General features: G+C 47.8%; 2 protein-coding genes across 5 annotated transcripts; one reads left to right on the top strand and one right to left on the bottom strand.

Annotated features, from left to right (window-relative positions):
- Positions 1 to 203: 203 nt before the first annotated feature.
- On the bottom strand, positions 204 to 12,202 carry CALCOCO2 (calcium binding and coiled-coil domain 2). Of its 3 annotated transcripts, XM_013298465.3 has the most exons (13): positions 11,607 to 12,198; positions 11,133 to 11,247; positions 8,585 to 8,773; positions 8,132 to 8,234; positions 7,328 to 7,461; positions 6,470 to 6,607; positions 5,877 to 6,004; positions 5,675 to 5,765; positions 4,760 to 4,882; positions 2,168 to 2,263; positions 1,345 to 1,483; positions 898 to 935; positions 204 to 388 (listed from the first exon to the last, which is right to left on the bottom strand). In XM_013298465.3, the coding sequence occupies exons 2-13, from the start codon at positions 11,241 to 11,243 to the stop codon at positions 212 to 214; spliced, it is 1,467 nt and encodes a 488-aa protein (XP_013153919.2). In that variant the 5' UTR covers positions 11,244 to 11,247; positions 11,607 to 12,198; the 3' UTR covers positions 204 to 211. The 3 variants fall into 3 exon arrangements, with proteins under 3 accessions (XP_013153919.2, XP_027641192.1, XP_055645900.1); XM_027785391.2 differs by lacking the exon at positions 11,133 to 11,247 and having other exon boundaries at positions 11,607 to 12,202; XM_055789925.1 differs by lacking the exons at positions 11,133 to 11,247; positions 11,607 to 12,198 and adding an exon at positions 10,615 to 10,735.
- A 263-nt stretch (positions 12,203 to 12,465) lies between these two features.
- On the top strand, positions 12,466 to 15,084 carry ATP5MC1 (ATP synthase membrane subunit c locus 1). Of its 2 annotated transcripts, none has more exons than XM_055789927.1 (5): positions 12,466 to 12,551; positions 13,095 to 13,143; positions 13,731 to 13,808; positions 14,095 to 14,270; positions 14,860 to 15,084. In XM_055789927.1, the coding sequence occupies exons 2-5, from the start codon at positions 13,105 to 13,107 to the stop codon at positions 14,972 to 14,974; spliced, it is 408 nt and encodes a 135-aa protein (XP_055645902.1). In that variant the 5' UTR covers positions 12,466 to 12,551; positions 13,095 to 13,104; the 3' UTR covers positions 14,975 to 15,084. The 2 variants fall into 2 exon arrangements, with proteins under 2 accessions (XP_055645902.1, XP_055645901.1); XM_055789926.1 differs by having other exon boundaries at positions 12,487 to 12,602.
- The last annotated feature ends 1,582 nt before the right edge of the window (positions 15,085 to 16,666 follow it).

Raw genomic sequence — 16,666 nt, 5'->3', positions numbered from 1 at the left:
ATGGTCATTCAGTTTCAGGATGTGGATGTCTGACCTGATTTATGTGTTGGTCATATGCTGCATGGAACAGAAGGGTCAGAATTACAGTACTAGTGGCATAGTCAGTCTTGTCTGGGTGATCTTAGCGTGAATTAAGCCTATACAGTGACTTTGGTCTATTCTATACTGCGGCCTCTGCTACCTATTCTACAGAGCAGATACGAATTCAGAATTATTCCAGGCCATGACAAAAAACATGGTCATCAAACACCTGCTTATTGGACTTTTCAAAGGTCTCGCTGCAGAGTGGGCACTCCAGGAGATGGCTCTGCACATGGGCCTCATACTGGCTTGTTTCAATGTCTTCAGGAAATACTTCATCACACATGGGGCATTTCCTTATAGAAGCCTGAAGTACAAAGCAAATGCAAATAAAGTCAGTTTAAAAATGATATTAGAAGAGAAGAAAAAGAAAAGCTTAGTAGTCAGCTATTATCACTTTTGGACAAGTCTTTCTGACTTCTTACACCCTCATGTTTTCCAAATGGCTCCAGGCTTCTCTAAATAGCACTTAAAAGTCAAGAGCTTCTGAGAGGTTCTCGAACGTTCCATCCCACATAGCACATGTCCATGTCTCCAATATGAAATAAGGTGTTTAGCAGCTGCATGCTGCTTACTCTGACATTGAGGACCAGCTCTTAGCAGTATCTAGAGATTAAGGTCAACAGAGTTTCCTTTCTTTTCCTTAAGACATATAACTCTTGTTAATTCCACACATTAAGCATATGTGGATCCACTTTTGTTGTCCGCTGTCTTACTAGGACTAAACCAGCAAGTAGACCATTGGCCAAAGAGCTGAACTTGGAGCTTTTTATTTCAAACCAGTAATTCATGTCCAGTTGTGTCCACTTTACTTACTATGTCTGCATCTCCTGCCCCTGGGTTTGTTCCTGCAGCTGGAAAAAAATAATATATTAATTTAGCCGCAGCAAAGTTATTAACAATGTAATGTGATGATAACTAGTGATTCTTGAAACATGAGGATGTGGTTCTGCATCTAAACCTCTATATTTAGGACTATGGAAACTGGATATAAGCCACAGAACTAGCTGTCTCACAGCTGAATAAACTAGCTAATAGTTGTCTCTCTTGGCAGCAAATGAACAGACAGCTGATCGCTTAAGCCAACCCTTAACACCTGGCAGCATTTTGCAGCTGCCAAGTCATCTGCACACCCACAAAGCTGCACAGAGGTGCTGTTGATAATGTCTTTTCTACAGCATTCAATTTGAGAGGAAGGATAATTTGCCGGGACTTTAACTGCCATGCATTTGCAGTTTCAGACAGAATGCCAAGTAATCTCACCATAATATGGATTTCCAAACAGAAGGCCTCCTACTTCAGGAGCTCGAACTGGAGCTTGAGCTTGTGAAACAGAGAAGGAAGAAGCCTCTGCAGCCTGAAAGAGATGCCTCAGCAGTCTGTTATTCTCTTCCATTAATTTCTGCAAAGGGTAGAATGCATTTCCATTAGCTTAGGAGACCATTTCTGAGAAAAGTCATACCTCGCACTAACATAGATCCTCTTTTGCCAGAATCAAAATTGCTCTAAATTTTTAGGTAGCTCAGCGTTAGTCCTGCTTGACTGTCTGGGAAAGTAAGGTAAGAGTGGGCAAGGATCTGTTCTGTGGCCTGCTCAGAAAGGCAGACAGCATGATCACAACAGAGGAATACACTTTAAAAGACAGAAGGTTCTCCTGAAGTCATGCAGAGTAAGGAACAAAACTGAGCAATCATTACTTAGACTGGACAAAACAAATATGTCCATTTAAATGAGTAAAGTCCACTCATTCCAGTGGTGTCAGAATTAAGCTAACAGAATTTTTTAAAAAACCCCACACTATCATGGTTAAACCAGACTATTCTTTGGTGGGGGAAAAAGGTGCAAGTTTTGGGACCCTTCCTCTTAGGCTGTACAGACGTGGCAGCAACACACTGTGAGTGTACACACAGAGTCATTTGTACGTGCCTGCAGGCAGCCTGGCAGCCAGCCTTCAGGTGATGGCCCACGTGCAGGCACAATTAGTGATCCGTATGGTAGAAAGGTTAATGGAACTGAACACTAGACCGAGAGATTAGTGTCATATTCAATACAGGAAAAAGGCAAAGGAGTTGTCCCAAGTTCTCACCTGATTTTCTTCATCAGCTTCATTCTTTTTTGCCTGCAGAACCTGAAACAAACACTTCTGCTCCTCAAGTTCTTTCATTAAGTCGCGGGTTTGTTGCTATGAAGGAAGAGTGGCAATCGGTAAATCATGGGAAACTGACACATAAAATGACGACAGCTCCAAGCACTGGAGCTCTCATACTAGCTGCCTCATGCTGCATTTTTACCAACAAATAACCCTTCCCTTTCAGTGGGAGTCTTACCATTTCATGGTTTGTCACCTAGGTATCTCCACATCCCACTCATTTACACTCTGTATTTTCATTACAACATGTGAGGTGACACATGACCTTTGTAGGGGACATACAGGAGGTCAAACTAAGAGGGAGGTTGAAGAAAAGGAGCTCGTACAGCTGAAAAATCCATCCTGGCAGGTGAGAGCTATCTGAGTCTGTCAGGCTTCCTGGTGCTGTGAGACTTGCATTGATGGTGGGTAGCCAGTACATCTTTAGGAATTAATCTTGTAGCTGACTCTTGAATTAAATCAGTAAATTAGATAAGCTAGAGTACTTAGGGATTCTGCAGTCATTCTCCAAGTATCACTCTAAGAATTCTGAACATTTGGCATCACAGCAGAGGTAATCACATCATCTATTTTAGGCATCCAATCTCCAATGCCAAAGTGAGAGTACAGCCTGCAAAAGCTTCCTAAGCACCACACACAGAGAGAGAAGCACCGTTAGAAGGTCACTCAGGGCAACAGGCTAAAGACTATATGATGGCCTCAGTCACTGCCAATGATAGTTTCTTCAGCAGAAAGAAATACCACAGCATGCTGCCCTTTTATATACTTCACATTCCTTCAAGGAGTGATTTCCACTGCTAAGGTTTGTGGATTCCTTCTAAAAGGTCTGCAGAAGTTACCTCAGAAAAGCAAGCCTTTTTGTCCATAAACTTAGATTTGTTACACATATAGTCATCTGTAACATCATGGGGAAACTGTGATGGTTCTGCAAATCGGAAGGAGGCAGAAAACAGTGCTGTCAGTGGGCCTCACTCCCTGCACAGGTACCAACGGGTTCCATGCAATACAGCAGAGCTCTGTGCTCAGCACTCAGGACCACCTCTCCAGCTGCTCTCCCAGAAATGCTGGGCACCTGCTCATTCTGCAGGCAGTGGGACAAACAAAAGTGAGAGTTTGGCCTCTGACCCTGTCCTGGTTTTGGCTGGGACAGAGTTAATTTTCTTCTTAGCTGCTGCAGTGCAGTGGTTTGGATTTGGCATGAGAACAATGTTAATAACACACTGAAGTTTTTAGCTGTTGCTACTTAACATTTATACTAAGTCAAGGACTTTTCAGTTTCTGAGGTTTCACCAGCATGAGGGCTGGAGAGGCACAAGAAATTGCAATGGGACACAGCCAGGACAGCTGACCCCAACTGGCCAAAGGGATATTCCATACCATAGGACATCACACATGGTATAGGGACTGGGGGAGTTGGCTAGGCAGGCCGACTGCTGCTCAGGGACTGGCTGGGCATCAGTCAGCAGGTGGTGAACAATTGTATTGAGCATCACTTGGGTTTTTTTCCCTTCCCTTTGCATTTCATTCTCCCCTTCTCCCTCCTTTTCATTATAATTATTAATAATTATTATTGTTGGTTTGGGGTTTTTTCCTCCTATTTTTAATAATTAAATCGTTCTTATCTCAACCCTTGAGTTTTACATTCTTTTCTGATTCTCCTCCTCATCCCTCTGCAGAGCAGATGGGCAATGAGCAAGCAGCTGCGTGGTACTTAGTTTCTGGCTGGGGCTAGACCACAACAGATCCTTTCAAGATTTCCATTCAACGTTCAAGTTCCTTATTTTGCTCCTTTTTCACAGAAGTCTCATATTTTCACAAGAAGAATTGCAAAGAGGTATTGGAGAATGATGTGGGGCAGAGCACCAAACTGCAGAACAGAAACTTTGTATTGTTCACAGCTTATTTTGTTGTATTCTGAGCACATTGCATCTATTTTACTGATTATTAAATGGTAAATTTGAGATATTAAAAGATGAGAAAGATACAAAAACATCAACAGGGAGAAGACCAGCAAGGCTGCCACCTCACACCAATTACTAGTCAGCTTCCTGTTGGAGGTAAAGTTTACAGCATATAGTCTGGGCAGATTTAGGGTAACTTGTTTTATTTATCACTAAATGCCAGTCCTGGAACAATTTTGCTTAGCTGCAGTTACCTGCAATCAGCTAAGTATCAATCCTGATTTCCCACTGATTTACTTTATCCCTTGAGCAGACTCAAGGGATCAAGACAGAGGCTGAATTTTCCTGCCTCAGAGAATCAAAATTACAATGTCTAGTTATACAGACATTTCTTCCAAAACTAAACCGTATGTGTATACTATAAGAATACATACTATACAAATCTGTCAGATGGCATGTTCACAGAGCCACCTATGTGAACACCCACACCACCACAGACATTTCTCTGTCATGGAATCCCTTAGACTCTTGTAAGATTGAGCAATATTTTTACTGCTCATCACAGAGGATGCCTCTGCTTCCCTGCCCTGGCTCCCCCAAGCACCACGATACTCAGGGACAGCTTTACCTGTTCAGTTCTAGCCATGCGTAACTGGCGATTCTCTTCCTTTAAACTTTCAAGCTGCTCTGTCTTGTCATGGTCCCTATGAGAGAGGCTTTCTACTTCTTTCTCATAATTCAGCACTTGAGACTAGGGAGAAACAAGGGTGTGCAAAAAGTGAAAATCCAACAACTCTGAGTGAGGAGCACAGGCACCTTTTGCTGTAGAAGGCAAAGCTCTAGAACCCACCAATGATTAATTTTTTTTTTCCTGAAAACATTTTCCCATTAAAACCTTTGTAGAAACTGAGACTGGTTACATGGGAATGCACTGGAGCTGATGTATTCATCAGAACACAGCATTCATTCAGACTTTCTCTGAAGAGCTAGGTTTCAACACAACACTTCTCGTCTGGGAAGTCAGAAAGCAAAGAGAAAAACAGAGACATACAGCCAGATGGTTAGCCCATGGTTCTGGGTCTCCCACATCCCAGACGTAACCACCAAGCTATTTTCAGTCTACCTTCTCCCTTCACATACCTCCCAGCTAGAAGTCTTGTTTTCATCCAAGTACTGAACATAGTTTTAGAATGTTTTTCTAAACAGAAGTGTTTAGTGCCTAGATCCTTAGCTAGCAGGAGGTAAACAACAGTCTTACTTTGGTCAACTTAATGAGCATGCAAAGGGAACATTTTTAAGGAATAAAATCCTTACAGTTTCTCTTAGCACACTCCCCTCTATCCATCATTCCAGAACACAACTTTCTTGAGGTTTCCTGGAGGTCAAATCATATCAAAGGTTGACACTTTCCTCAAGAACCCAAGAAATCAAAAAAGAAACTCATACACCACATACTACACAAAGTTGCTCAGCTCTCTGAGCAAGGGAAACTGATTCCATCAGAGACAGCTCGTAAAAGCAAAGGAGGGCAGCTGTTTGCTACCTGCAGCTGGTCCACGTGATCCAGGGCTGTTTTCAGTCTGATTTCCAGGCGTTCCTTGTCAGAGGTCACGTTCTGAATTTGCTCTCTGATTCTACTCAAAACAAATCAAAACACACCATACTCTCATGGATGGAAATTTAACCCCTATAGGCAAGGTGCTTACACAAAACCCTACTTTGAGAATTGCTGTAAATACACTTACTGGAGCAGTTCTGTCTCTTTGCAGTCATCCCGCTCCTTTAGATGTTCATTTTCCTTTTTCAGGGAATTCAGCTCCAGTTCCAGCTTCTCTGCATTGCTCTTTAGAGACTCTAGACTATCCTGCAGCTCCTGAAAATCACAGTAAGGTTGACAGGAGGTAAATGGGGCCTAAGCAATAGTCCTGCTCTGCACTGAATGTGCAAAAACCCTCAAATGCAACACTATTAATCAGCCCCTCTGAAGAAGGAAAATCTCTCCTTTGCATCCTGACTACTCTTTCATAATATCAATGAAATGGGGTCTGACCTAAGCAAAACTGAAGGAAGGAAAGATAATGATAACGTGATTTCAGGACAGTCTACAAAACATTTTTGAACACTCCCCTTTACATATGTTCCTGACTCCTGTGTCTGAAGATGTCTTTTGTTCATAATTATTGTTCTTATCACAGTAAGTGATACTGTACTGTTGTGCTGTATGATTTGATAAAGGATTAAACACAATATGGGGAGAAACCTCTGGAAGTATACAGTGGAACAATACCTAACTTAGTCCCTCTTCATCCTTCAGACTTAAAGGTTCCGAGTTACTAACCTTTTTGTTTACTTGCGTCTTCTTAAGCTCTTCCTGCAGATCACTGTTTTGTTTCTGCAGACTTGCACAGCTTGCTTTCAGCTCCTCGTTTTCTTTATGCAAATTTTTGTTTTTCAGTTCAATCTCTTCCACTTCTCCCTAGCAAGCAACAAAGTTGTTCGGTCATAACAGAAGCACTGAAAAACTACATTCCAAACAGCACAGTGCAAAGAAAGATGAGCTCTGCAAAAGGAACACCACGTACCTCCCCGTGCTTTCACTAGCAGCGCAGACCAGACTGCTGCTTCCTCTCCCTAGCCTGGCCAAAAATGACCATCAACCCAGTTCTTGAATACTGAGCACATATTACCCCTGATCTCTGGAGATGCTCAAGGCCTTCTGCATCTGCAGAAGTCAGCGCAGACAGAACTTTGGGCTTGCAGCCCCAAAATCAGTTAGATTAGGACCATGAGTGCAGTGTAGTTCTTAACAAAAGGGCTGCACACAAGACACTACAGAAAGAATTCTTAGCTTCACAGAACCTCATTATTGTCCCTCCACATCCCCTTACTCCCACCTAACGGCAGGCTGTTTCCATGCAACTAACATACACATTTAAAAGTATTCAAAATGCCCTGAAATGCTATATATTAAGTTGCTGTCTGTTACAAAGAGCTCACCAACTAAGTGATAAGTGGCAGGTAGAAAAACAAAGGCCGCCCAAATTTGTGTGACAGATCAGTAGCAAAGCCAAGAACAGAATCCAAGTCTGCTGAGTCCCAGCTTAGCATCCAGGTTACCAGATCACTCCACATTAGCAGTAAGCATATGCTAATGAAAGCAGAGGCAGCAAAAAGCAAGGGAAGAGAGGGCACATACCTGCGTGGTAACCACCAGGATATCATCCTCAGTCTCTGCTCTGAATTGGAAAGGCACACTGGCTCCCCGGACCACACCATCCTGGTCGACATAGCAGAATTGGTAATATTCATCATCTTTCGGGAGATAGTAACCTTCAGACAAGCACAACAATCCCATCATGTCCAGCCTCTAATTATTCAAGTACTTTTAATGTTGCAGCACAAACAAACTAGCTGGCTGCAACAAGGCTTTTACTGTTGGTCAGATTCTACCATCCATGCTGTTTCACCTTCCTCCAACACAGACCACACTAACTCTCCCTCTGCCCAATGACCTCTCCCACACTCCTCAGGGCTATTTAACTGCTTAGTGGGACAAGCTACAGCTGCACATCGTCCATGTCAATCAACTCACTGCCTTCGAGGCAAGGCCACAGCTGCATATTATCAATGATAATCAATCAACCCACTGCCTTCATTCCTCTACATCTTAACTATACAGCACAGATAGTGAGAATCACAGAAAACCACGACATCCTAGTTCAGTATTGTTCTTGCAATGTTATTTATTGTTATTAATTGTTAGTAACCCCTTGTGCCAGTAATAAGAATGCAAACCATATCACTCAGGATGGCAGAATTTAGCAGATTCAAAACGTTGTGATTTATTATGGGATTTGAAATAAAGTCTCCCAAAGCATGGTCCTACATTCTGTAATTCCAAATGTAGTGCCTATTAGCGGCACTAAGGCATGAGTCTGTGCGCATGCCTGTGTGTGCATGTGTGCATACATCGCCTCAGTGACCCAAGTGCCCAACACACCTTTGAACTGGATCTGTTGCTGCACAGCAGTATCACCGTGGACGTCACCAGGCAGAGGGGCCCACATGAATGTGTAATACTCCCGCGTTGTTTTCCATCCCACCTGCAACAGCAAAACTGTTACATGGCATCACACAGTTCCTGTTTATCCTGTGGTCATGGGACTACATTTCCACATAGATCAGTTACTGGGAGGAGTTTTCCATTGATACCGACTTTTAAGAGCTGTGGTCTATGCATGAAAGGATAATTGGAGTGTTTGATTAGCCTTGAGGCTGCTCAGGTCACAACGCGTCTGGCACTTTGTCCCTAGGCACAATAAAGATGTTCCACTACACAAGGTTATTACTGAAAAAATTCCCCAACCCCGTTCTATCAAAGCCCAAGCTATTTGTTTCTGCCTGCTGCTGCTTTCTCATACTTGGCACATCTGGTTTCACAGTAGTCACTTACCCGGAAGATGCCCACCCAGTCCTTCCCACGAGGAACGATGTTCTGTGTGAGGGTATAGTAACAGGTTATGTCTCCTCCGGGAACGTAAAACTTCTCCACATTGTTAAAGATGACCTGGGAGAAGTGGCAGTTGTCCAAGAGGACCACGGAAGTGGGAGGCTCATCGGAGGTCTCGTCCATCGTGGAAGTCTATAAGAGGAAAGGAGGGGGGGATTATCTCATCTCCAGATGCTGCCAATGCAGTTGTATCCGTGAAGGGTATGAACAGGTACAGCTTGGGAATGACGCGGCTGTGAGGTCCAAACCCCCTAAGCACATGCCAGGGTTTCTCAGTGAGGCACATGAGCCCACTGGTGTCCCTGCCACTGCGCCCAGGCTGCTCCGGACATCCATGGCAGCTTGCAGATCCTCTTTAGCAGACACATGCAAGACTTTCACCTGACTGCCACTTCCCAGCCACAGAGCCTGGCACTCTGAGGCTGCTCGTATGGCACAACAGCCTCTCTCCTTCCATGAACCAGACCCACTGACTAACCTACAGATCTGCCACACGGGAGAGGCAGTGGTGCCTTGCAGCAGCAGGAGAATGTGTGCCGGCTGGTGGGATCCCATGCTTGAAGACCCTGCTGGAATGCCGGCTGTCCCCACATGCAGCCTCACATCATGTTTTTAATGTGATGTGATACTCCGGGCACACCCCCACCGTAGGTAGTTAATGTGGGGGTGCATCAGCTCTTGTGAAATCTGGACACAAGTATGTTGCTCGAGAAGAACAGAGGTTTCACTGCATCAGTAAAATGCTTCAACAGTAGTATACAACAAAAATAGCAGCTTACAATCTATCATGCTAGGAGCTCCACAACTTGTGCATTCCCAGCCCTAACATGCTCCACCTTCACTGGCTGACCGTGGTGAGACACACAAGACACAGTCATGCTGGTGACAAGCAAATTCAACAGCCTCCCTGTCATCTGCATTCAAATCCGATGCAATGAGTTGACCTCCAAACATAGTATCTTTCGTCTTCAGCTTCCTGGCTTCAAGGGAAAAGAGGTACCTTGCTAAGCTCGGCTCCCATGGAAAAGCAGAAACAGAGGAGATCCTGGTGAGGCAGATCGTCGTACTTCTGTCTCACCAGCCTGCGTCATGAGGCTATTATAGCCTTGCTACTCGTGACTGCTATGCTGAAACTGCAAGATGATTCTCAGTATCGAAATGAATATGTTGCATGACAGCAGGGTCAACAAACAGCATTAAAGCTTTTGTGTGAGTTATCTATACAGGAAACTTTGCAGTGCATTGTGACACTACAAATCACACAACATAAATCTGTACGAGGTACATTGATCAAAGCAGTATGCAAACTGCCAGGAGCCTAGGCAGGACTGGAAACACAACAATAAATCACCCTCTTTGCCATGAGGTCTTCTAGGCAGAAAGGCTTCAGCCCTGGCAATCTGTCAAGGGGCAGATCACTGCTGAGAAAGCTCTGCCACCAATCCCAGACAATTCAATTCCAGGAATCCAAAGCAGAACCTTCTCAGCTGATTTTAGTGACAGCAGCAGCAAGCAAGGATTGACCTCAGAACAGAGGGAAAGTTCATCATGAGCAATCATCCTACTGGAGCATTTCAGGTCACCTCCAATCCAGAAGCTTCACATGGAAATAAGCTCCCAGGAACCCTGCTCTTTTTTCGGGCATCATCCAGGAGATCACCTGTATTCTGTGCCAAATAATAGCCTGACAATCAGGCAGAAGTTTAGATGGGGACTGTGAGGCTGCACTCAGAAAGGAAAAGGTATCCAAGCTGGAAAGAGCAGTGATAACTGCACTGACATAGGCTATCTTGGGAGGGGAATTCCTCCTGCTGGGAGTAGAAGGCAGGGCAACCCCTACAAATGGATGCGGTGCAATCCTCCAGGACACCCAGGGCTGCAGCGTACTTTTAGTTATTTCAGTAAAGCGTTGGAAATGGTGTGCAATTCACCTAAGCCTCAGCCTTTATCTGGCTCTTGTCAATCTTTCCTACCTTGATGTGCCTTATGATTTGCAGTTCCCAAACGCAAAGGATCTCTTGACAGCCACCAGATGGAGGAGATAAAAAAAAAATAGATGTAAGGACAGCACCTTAATCATGTTATTGCATTGCTTTGGGACAGGACATGAGCCCCTGCTGCGACAAAGGTTAAAGAAAATGAAGACTCATTGGCTGGATGCAGAAAAACAATAGGCCTTGCTGAAAGAAGAAAAAAAAAAGCAAGAAAAGATGCTGGTTTTGGTGAAAATACTTGTAATCTTGAAGGCAAACAAGCCCAGAGGCTGTGCAGAGCGTGCTGATGGCAGAGCGTGTGATTCACTTCCACAAAAAGATGACAGGAAGTAGAGGGGAGAGGACATTTTATTAACGTTCACATTTTTGTTACGCCAACAGCTTCCAAGTCATCAGCGAAGGCAGGAGAGGCCGCGCGAGGCTGCTGCCGCCTGAGGGTACTGGGACAGCCACACCTTCGGGGTGTTAATGCCTAACGAGGTATCATAACAGCTCACCCTGAGCAGAGCAGAATAAATCCCGCTTCCTCTGGTGCTTATGGCCCAGCCTCTCCGGGAAATTCCTGGTTTTTTCCCTTTTCTTTCGCTGTTGCCGTTTGCTTCTTTCATTCACCTGCAGCGTCCCGAAGATGTAGAAAAACATGGAATCATGGAATCCCCTTTCCCAAGCGAGACCAACTTCCAGCTGCTGTTGGACACCCGATGCGCCGGGCAGCCCCCACAGCCGGCAGCCGGTGCCCGTTAGCATACCCGCGAGTGGGGTCCCGCTGGGGAGAGGACCAGACTGTTCCCCCCACCCCATAGGCCGGACACCCCCGGTGCCACCGCCGGGAAACGAAAGCGCAAGTGTCGTCGCCGCTTCGCAGGATCGCCCCCCCCAGCCTCCCGTACGACCCCCGCGGGGGACATCAGAACTCCGGGCCGGGAGGGGTACAGGGGACCCCGTCACATTCCGCCCCCCGCCCCACTCACCGAGGGGCACCGTTGGAAACCTCCGAGACTGCGCGGAGAGGCGGAAGCCCAGGAAAAGGCGGAGGCCCCCGTCCCCGTGCCGCCTGCTCGGGATACCTCCCCCTGGGCGGTCCCGGCCCGCTGCTGGGACTTGTAGTTCGATACGGGATCCCCCCGCCCCGATACCCCCGTTCCGTGCCAGCGCTCCGGTTACGGCGTGGGGAAAGACAGAGAACTCCGGTACCGGTTGCCCTGGGCCGCCAGGCTCGGGAGGGGGTTGAAAAAAAGCTCAGGGAGGTTAGCAAAGCGGGAGCGTAAAGCCCTGGTAAGGGGCTGCAGGCCTGGGGAGGCCCCTCCGGGACACCCCGGTGAGCGGGACACCGGAGGCCCCGGACGGGCCCACTGTCTCTCCCGGCTCACCCCGGCGGCAGCCCCCGGGCACGGGGCACGGAGCCGGGCCTTGCCCAGGCCCCACGGCCTCAACCGCGGCTCCAGCGACGCACGGACCCGACGCGCAGAGCGGCCCTGAGGCTGAACCGGGCACTGCAATAAAGCACGGGAAGACGTTTAAACATTCAAAATGATCTTTTAAAAGAGACTGGGGAGGGGGCGGGCGCAGCAGCCGCCGGCACACCGCAACCAGCTGCCCCGCCCACCCCGCCCCTCCGGCATCACCCCCCGGCCTCTATGGTCACCTCTATGGTACAAGAGCAACCCCACTGGCCTCATGGTCCTCTTGAAGACTTCCAGGCCGTCATCCAATCAGCAAGCACCCAGTGAAAATAACTAGCCAATAGCGGCCCGCGTAGTGACACCGCCCTCCCGCCCCGTCCCGCTGTCCCGGATGCTGGTGGGAGGTGCTCGCTCGGCCGCAGCCAATCAGGAAGCCGGATGTTAGCCCAGGATGCCGCGCGCCGCGGAGGGCGGCAGCCAATGAGCGCGGAGGACGCGGGGGCACACGGCAAGGTGAGCCTCTCGCAGCCGCCGCCGCCGCAGCCCTGAGCGGACCCCGCGCAGGTGGGCCCCGCTCCTGGCCCGCCCCGGGCCCCGCCGCGCCCCGGCGCCAGTGGGGGAGGTGCCGCTGGCCGCGGAGTCGTGCCGGGCTTGGGCGGCCCGCGGGGTCGGGGCCTGGCCGGGCCGTGCCCTTTGCTGGGAGGCGGCAGCCGCCGAGGGCGCGACAGGCGTGGTGGTTCCGCTGTTCCTAGGCCCCCCTAGGGCATTTTGTCATTTTGGGCTCGGGCTGGCACGGCTGGCCCGCCGTGGGGGCGCGCCCCGTGTCGGGGAGGCGCAGGCTCAGCCCTGGGAAGGCTCCTGAGGAGGATTAACTGGGGGAGGGAGGCGGGGGGACACGGAGCCGCGCGTGGGGGCGGTGGGGAAAGCCTCGGGCACGACTCGGCGACGGGGCTGCAGGTAGCCGTGTGGTGGGCCAGTCCCGGGAGGAGGGTGCTGGCTGGTGGCGGTAGCATTGGGATTCCCAATTCCCTTTCTTTTTCTGTTTATTTGTATTAGATTAAGCAAAATGCAGGCTCCTTTGGCTCTCCTCAGCTCTCCAGCTCTGGTAAGTCGCCTGTCTTAAGAGGAGTATAGTAATGCTTAGTGGGCGTGGACGATTGTGAAGCTTTTCGGTGTGTTGCTTGGTTCAAAACGCTGTGCCGACCACCCTCAGCTGAGGTGGGACTGCGCAAGCTGGTCATACCGAGGATTTATCAAGGAGGGGAAACAAGGTGACCTCTGGTGACCAGAGTGATACCTCCCATGTTAATAGATGTGCGATGAACTGTAGGCCCAAGGGCGTCTCCAAAGATAAGCTAAGTGATTGTCACAGAGGTAGTCGGCCACCCCTTTCATTCCAGGTATGAATTAGGAGGAAAAGATAGGGAACTGTAGTAATAACTAAACTGCTGTAGCAGGTGTGACACTGTGCTACATTGGGTGGTCTGTGCTAGTGTTGCTTGTGGACTTAATCCAGCTGGCTAAAACAGAAATATCCCCCATTTGCACGTGCCTTTGCTTTTTAGTCTTATTTCATACTTAAGATGTTTTCAGGAATTTCTAAGACTGTTCTTCTTAAAATAACTGCTCTTCCCTGAGGGTTAGTGCGGCCACATCCAATTATAGGAGTTAATTGTCTGTGTTTTGCTTCAGTTCCGGTGCTGTTCCAGGGCCCTGGCCAGACCAGTTTCAGTGTCTGTTTTCAGCAGGCCGGAGGTTCAGACTGTACAGGTGAGACTTTTATGTGGTAAACTGGGTCCTGTGTTTCTGTACTCGCTGCCTGTGATACTTGATGGTTTCTCCTGAGATGGAGGAGTAAGTTTGTGTATCTAGAGGGTGGGTAATATGGGGACATGGGGTAATATGGTGGCTTCTAGGCCAGTTTAGAGATAGCTTAGCAAGCTTGGCTGGTCTTGCTCTGCCTTGAGTAGAGGATAAATGGTGAGCATGTTTTAGTAAACTTTTCTATTTATGATTAAAAGTGTCATTATTATGTTTCTTCTCCTATGCCCTACAGCCAGCTGGCATTTCCTATCCACAGCTGACCCGCCGTGAGTTCCAAACCAGTGCCGTTTCCAGGGATATTGACACTGCTGCTAAGTTCATTGGTGCTGGTGCTGCCACAGTTGGGGTGGCTGGTTCAGGAGCAGGCATTGGGACAGTGTTCGGCAGCTTGATCATTGGCTATGCCAGGTAAGTAAGATGCTAGGCTGGCTTGAATTTATTCCCTTCTCCCAGCACTAAATTTGGTAGATTAGTAGAGTTTTCTTTGCAATATATGTCCAGCTCTACACGCATAGTATATATAAGCAGATACTGTGTTTAACTGAAGCAGTCCTCATTGGACTATAAAATAGTTGTTATAATTCATTATTCTCTTGAAATAAATAGTAAGAAAGCACATGAATTGTTTGAATCCACCCTGTAGTTACTTCTAAATGATGCAGCTGCTCTGTGGAGCTCTGTCTGCCTCTAGAAGAGATGAAGCACTAGTTGTTAGCAGGAACTGTTGCTTGGTACCACCAGGGCACGTGAAGCCAGCCTTCAGGCTTCAGTGTGTCTACATCACTAAAACCAGGGAAGAATTATGACTTTCTCATTCCAGCCAGTAGTTACCTGCCATAAAGCTGGTTTGTACTCCAAAATACGTTGCCTGTGTGACATAATCCTGTCTTTCTGTGATACAGGCTCTGGTTTGTTTTTTTTTTTCTCACCGTGGATCTTTTTGTGTGTTTGTTTTTCTTCCCTCTCTGGTTTGTTCCCCCACTTGTACAACATACAGGAATCCATCTCTCAAGCAGCAGCTTTTCTCCTATGCCATCCTGGGCTTTGCCCTGTCTGAGGCCATGGGTCTCTTCTGTTTGATGGTGGCATTCCTTATCCTCTTTGCTATGTGACAACTTCTGGTCCTGGCTGCGGCTTCCATCACTCTGTCCTCTGCGGTTTGAGTCTGCTTCCATCAGAGCGTTCCAGACTGACAATTAAAGAAAAGATTTCTCTAAATAAACTGGTGGCTTTATTTTTTTTTTCTTAATTCTTTTTTTTTTTTCTTATGTTCTGGTCCAGTGGTGAGGAAGTGTTTAGGTGAGTTGATGTATTGGTTGAAGAGGGTTATATCCCAGGTAGGGGAGGCACTCGCTGATAAAGCAAAAGGGGAGTGTGAAATGGTGGTGGGAGGGGACAAAATCTAATGTGAATTCAGTTAGAATGCCCTTGAACAGCTCAAATCTATACAAAAAATCCCAGCAAGTATTGTCCATAGTGAAGCAAATATGTCTAGATGAGCTGACAAAGTGGTTTTTCCACATATTGTTGAAAATACTGTGCACCTTTTTTGTCTGAAAGGCAGTATGTAGAAAAGGTGCTGGGTACAGGTGAGTGTGCTTAGAAGCTTATTAATGGTGTTTGCATAACTAAACTACAAGTACACAAGGATAAGCACTGGCATATCATCTGAATTTTCTTCTTTTGCAAAGAAGAGTCAGTTTCAAGGTCACACTATTCATGTGCCTCCTCCAAGCATCAGTTTACACAAAGGACCACAGCTGAATTTTATTTCTTTTTTTCCCCCCCAACAGTTACGTGCTTCAGCTGTCTTAGAGATTGGAGTATACTAGGGAGGAGAGATACTAAAGTCTCACCTGAGTCTTAGACCTCGTGGTAGGACAGCTGTGCCTTTGAGGAAGGTAGGAAGGTGAGCACTGTGGGAGGTTATCTCCTTTAGGTAATTGAATTAATGCAGCTCCTCAGTGTGCTTAAAGCCCCTGGAGCAGGATTGTGGCCTCCCTGGGGATGTGAATGGGGTGCAGGCAGTGCTCTGTCCAGAAGAGCTGCTTATGCCCTGGCAAGGGGAAGGGCCTGCGAAGAATTTGACTCAAACTGTTCTGTGACTTCTTGGAGAAACAAAAAAGAGCTCAAGGGAGACTTGCTGGTGGAACTAAAAAGGAAAAATCATAAGCAGGTGGCCAGGCTGGCTGCTGGGAATGAATGTGTAACCCTACAACGGTAACACTGCGCTTTGGGAATTGTCGTGGGGCGCAGTGGTCTGCGTGTCTCAGGAACACAGCAGTTGCTGGTAGCACAGCACGTTGCGTTTATTCTCCCTGATACGTATAAAAATGGGCATAAACAACTTGTTGTACCCCTGGCAAAGCGACTGTGACCTTGAAACTCAAACCGTTTGCGTGCAGCCGCAGTGTGCTGTAGGTACCCGAGTGTCTGGCAGGCGGCGCGGGGGTGAGGGGCCCCGGCGGTGTCCTACGGGCCACGGCGACCCCCCAGCGCTCCGGGCGGGCTCTGTCGCTTCCTGAGGGTGCCCTGAGGCGCAGGAGAGGGCTGGAAGGCGGCCCGGCCATGCCTGCGCAGGCTGAGGCGTGCTGGGAGCGAGCCTGTTGCCGCAGAACGGTTGTTTTTCCGCCCAAAAAGCCGCAAACTAGGATTTGTGCCGCCTCCAGCCCCGCAGACATCCGCCGCGGCAGAGGGCGCGCTGCTCCCGGTGGGATACTCTAGCCCAGGGTTACGCGTCTCTGTGGAAGGGGCGCTCTGGCGCCAGTGCAGAGACTCTATGGTGGCTGGGGGGAGTTTGCGCC

This window comes from Falco peregrinus, chromosome 18 (genome assembly GCF_023634155.1).
Source record: "Falco peregrinus isolate bFalPer1 chromosome 18, bFalPer1.pri, whole genome shotgun sequence".
Lineage (NCBI taxonomy): Eukaryota > Metazoa > Chordata > Aves > Falconiformes > Falconidae > Falco > Falco peregrinus.
The sequence above is the reverse complement of the archived record's forward strand: the minus strand, read 5'-3'. Positions and strand labels throughout refer to the sequence as shown.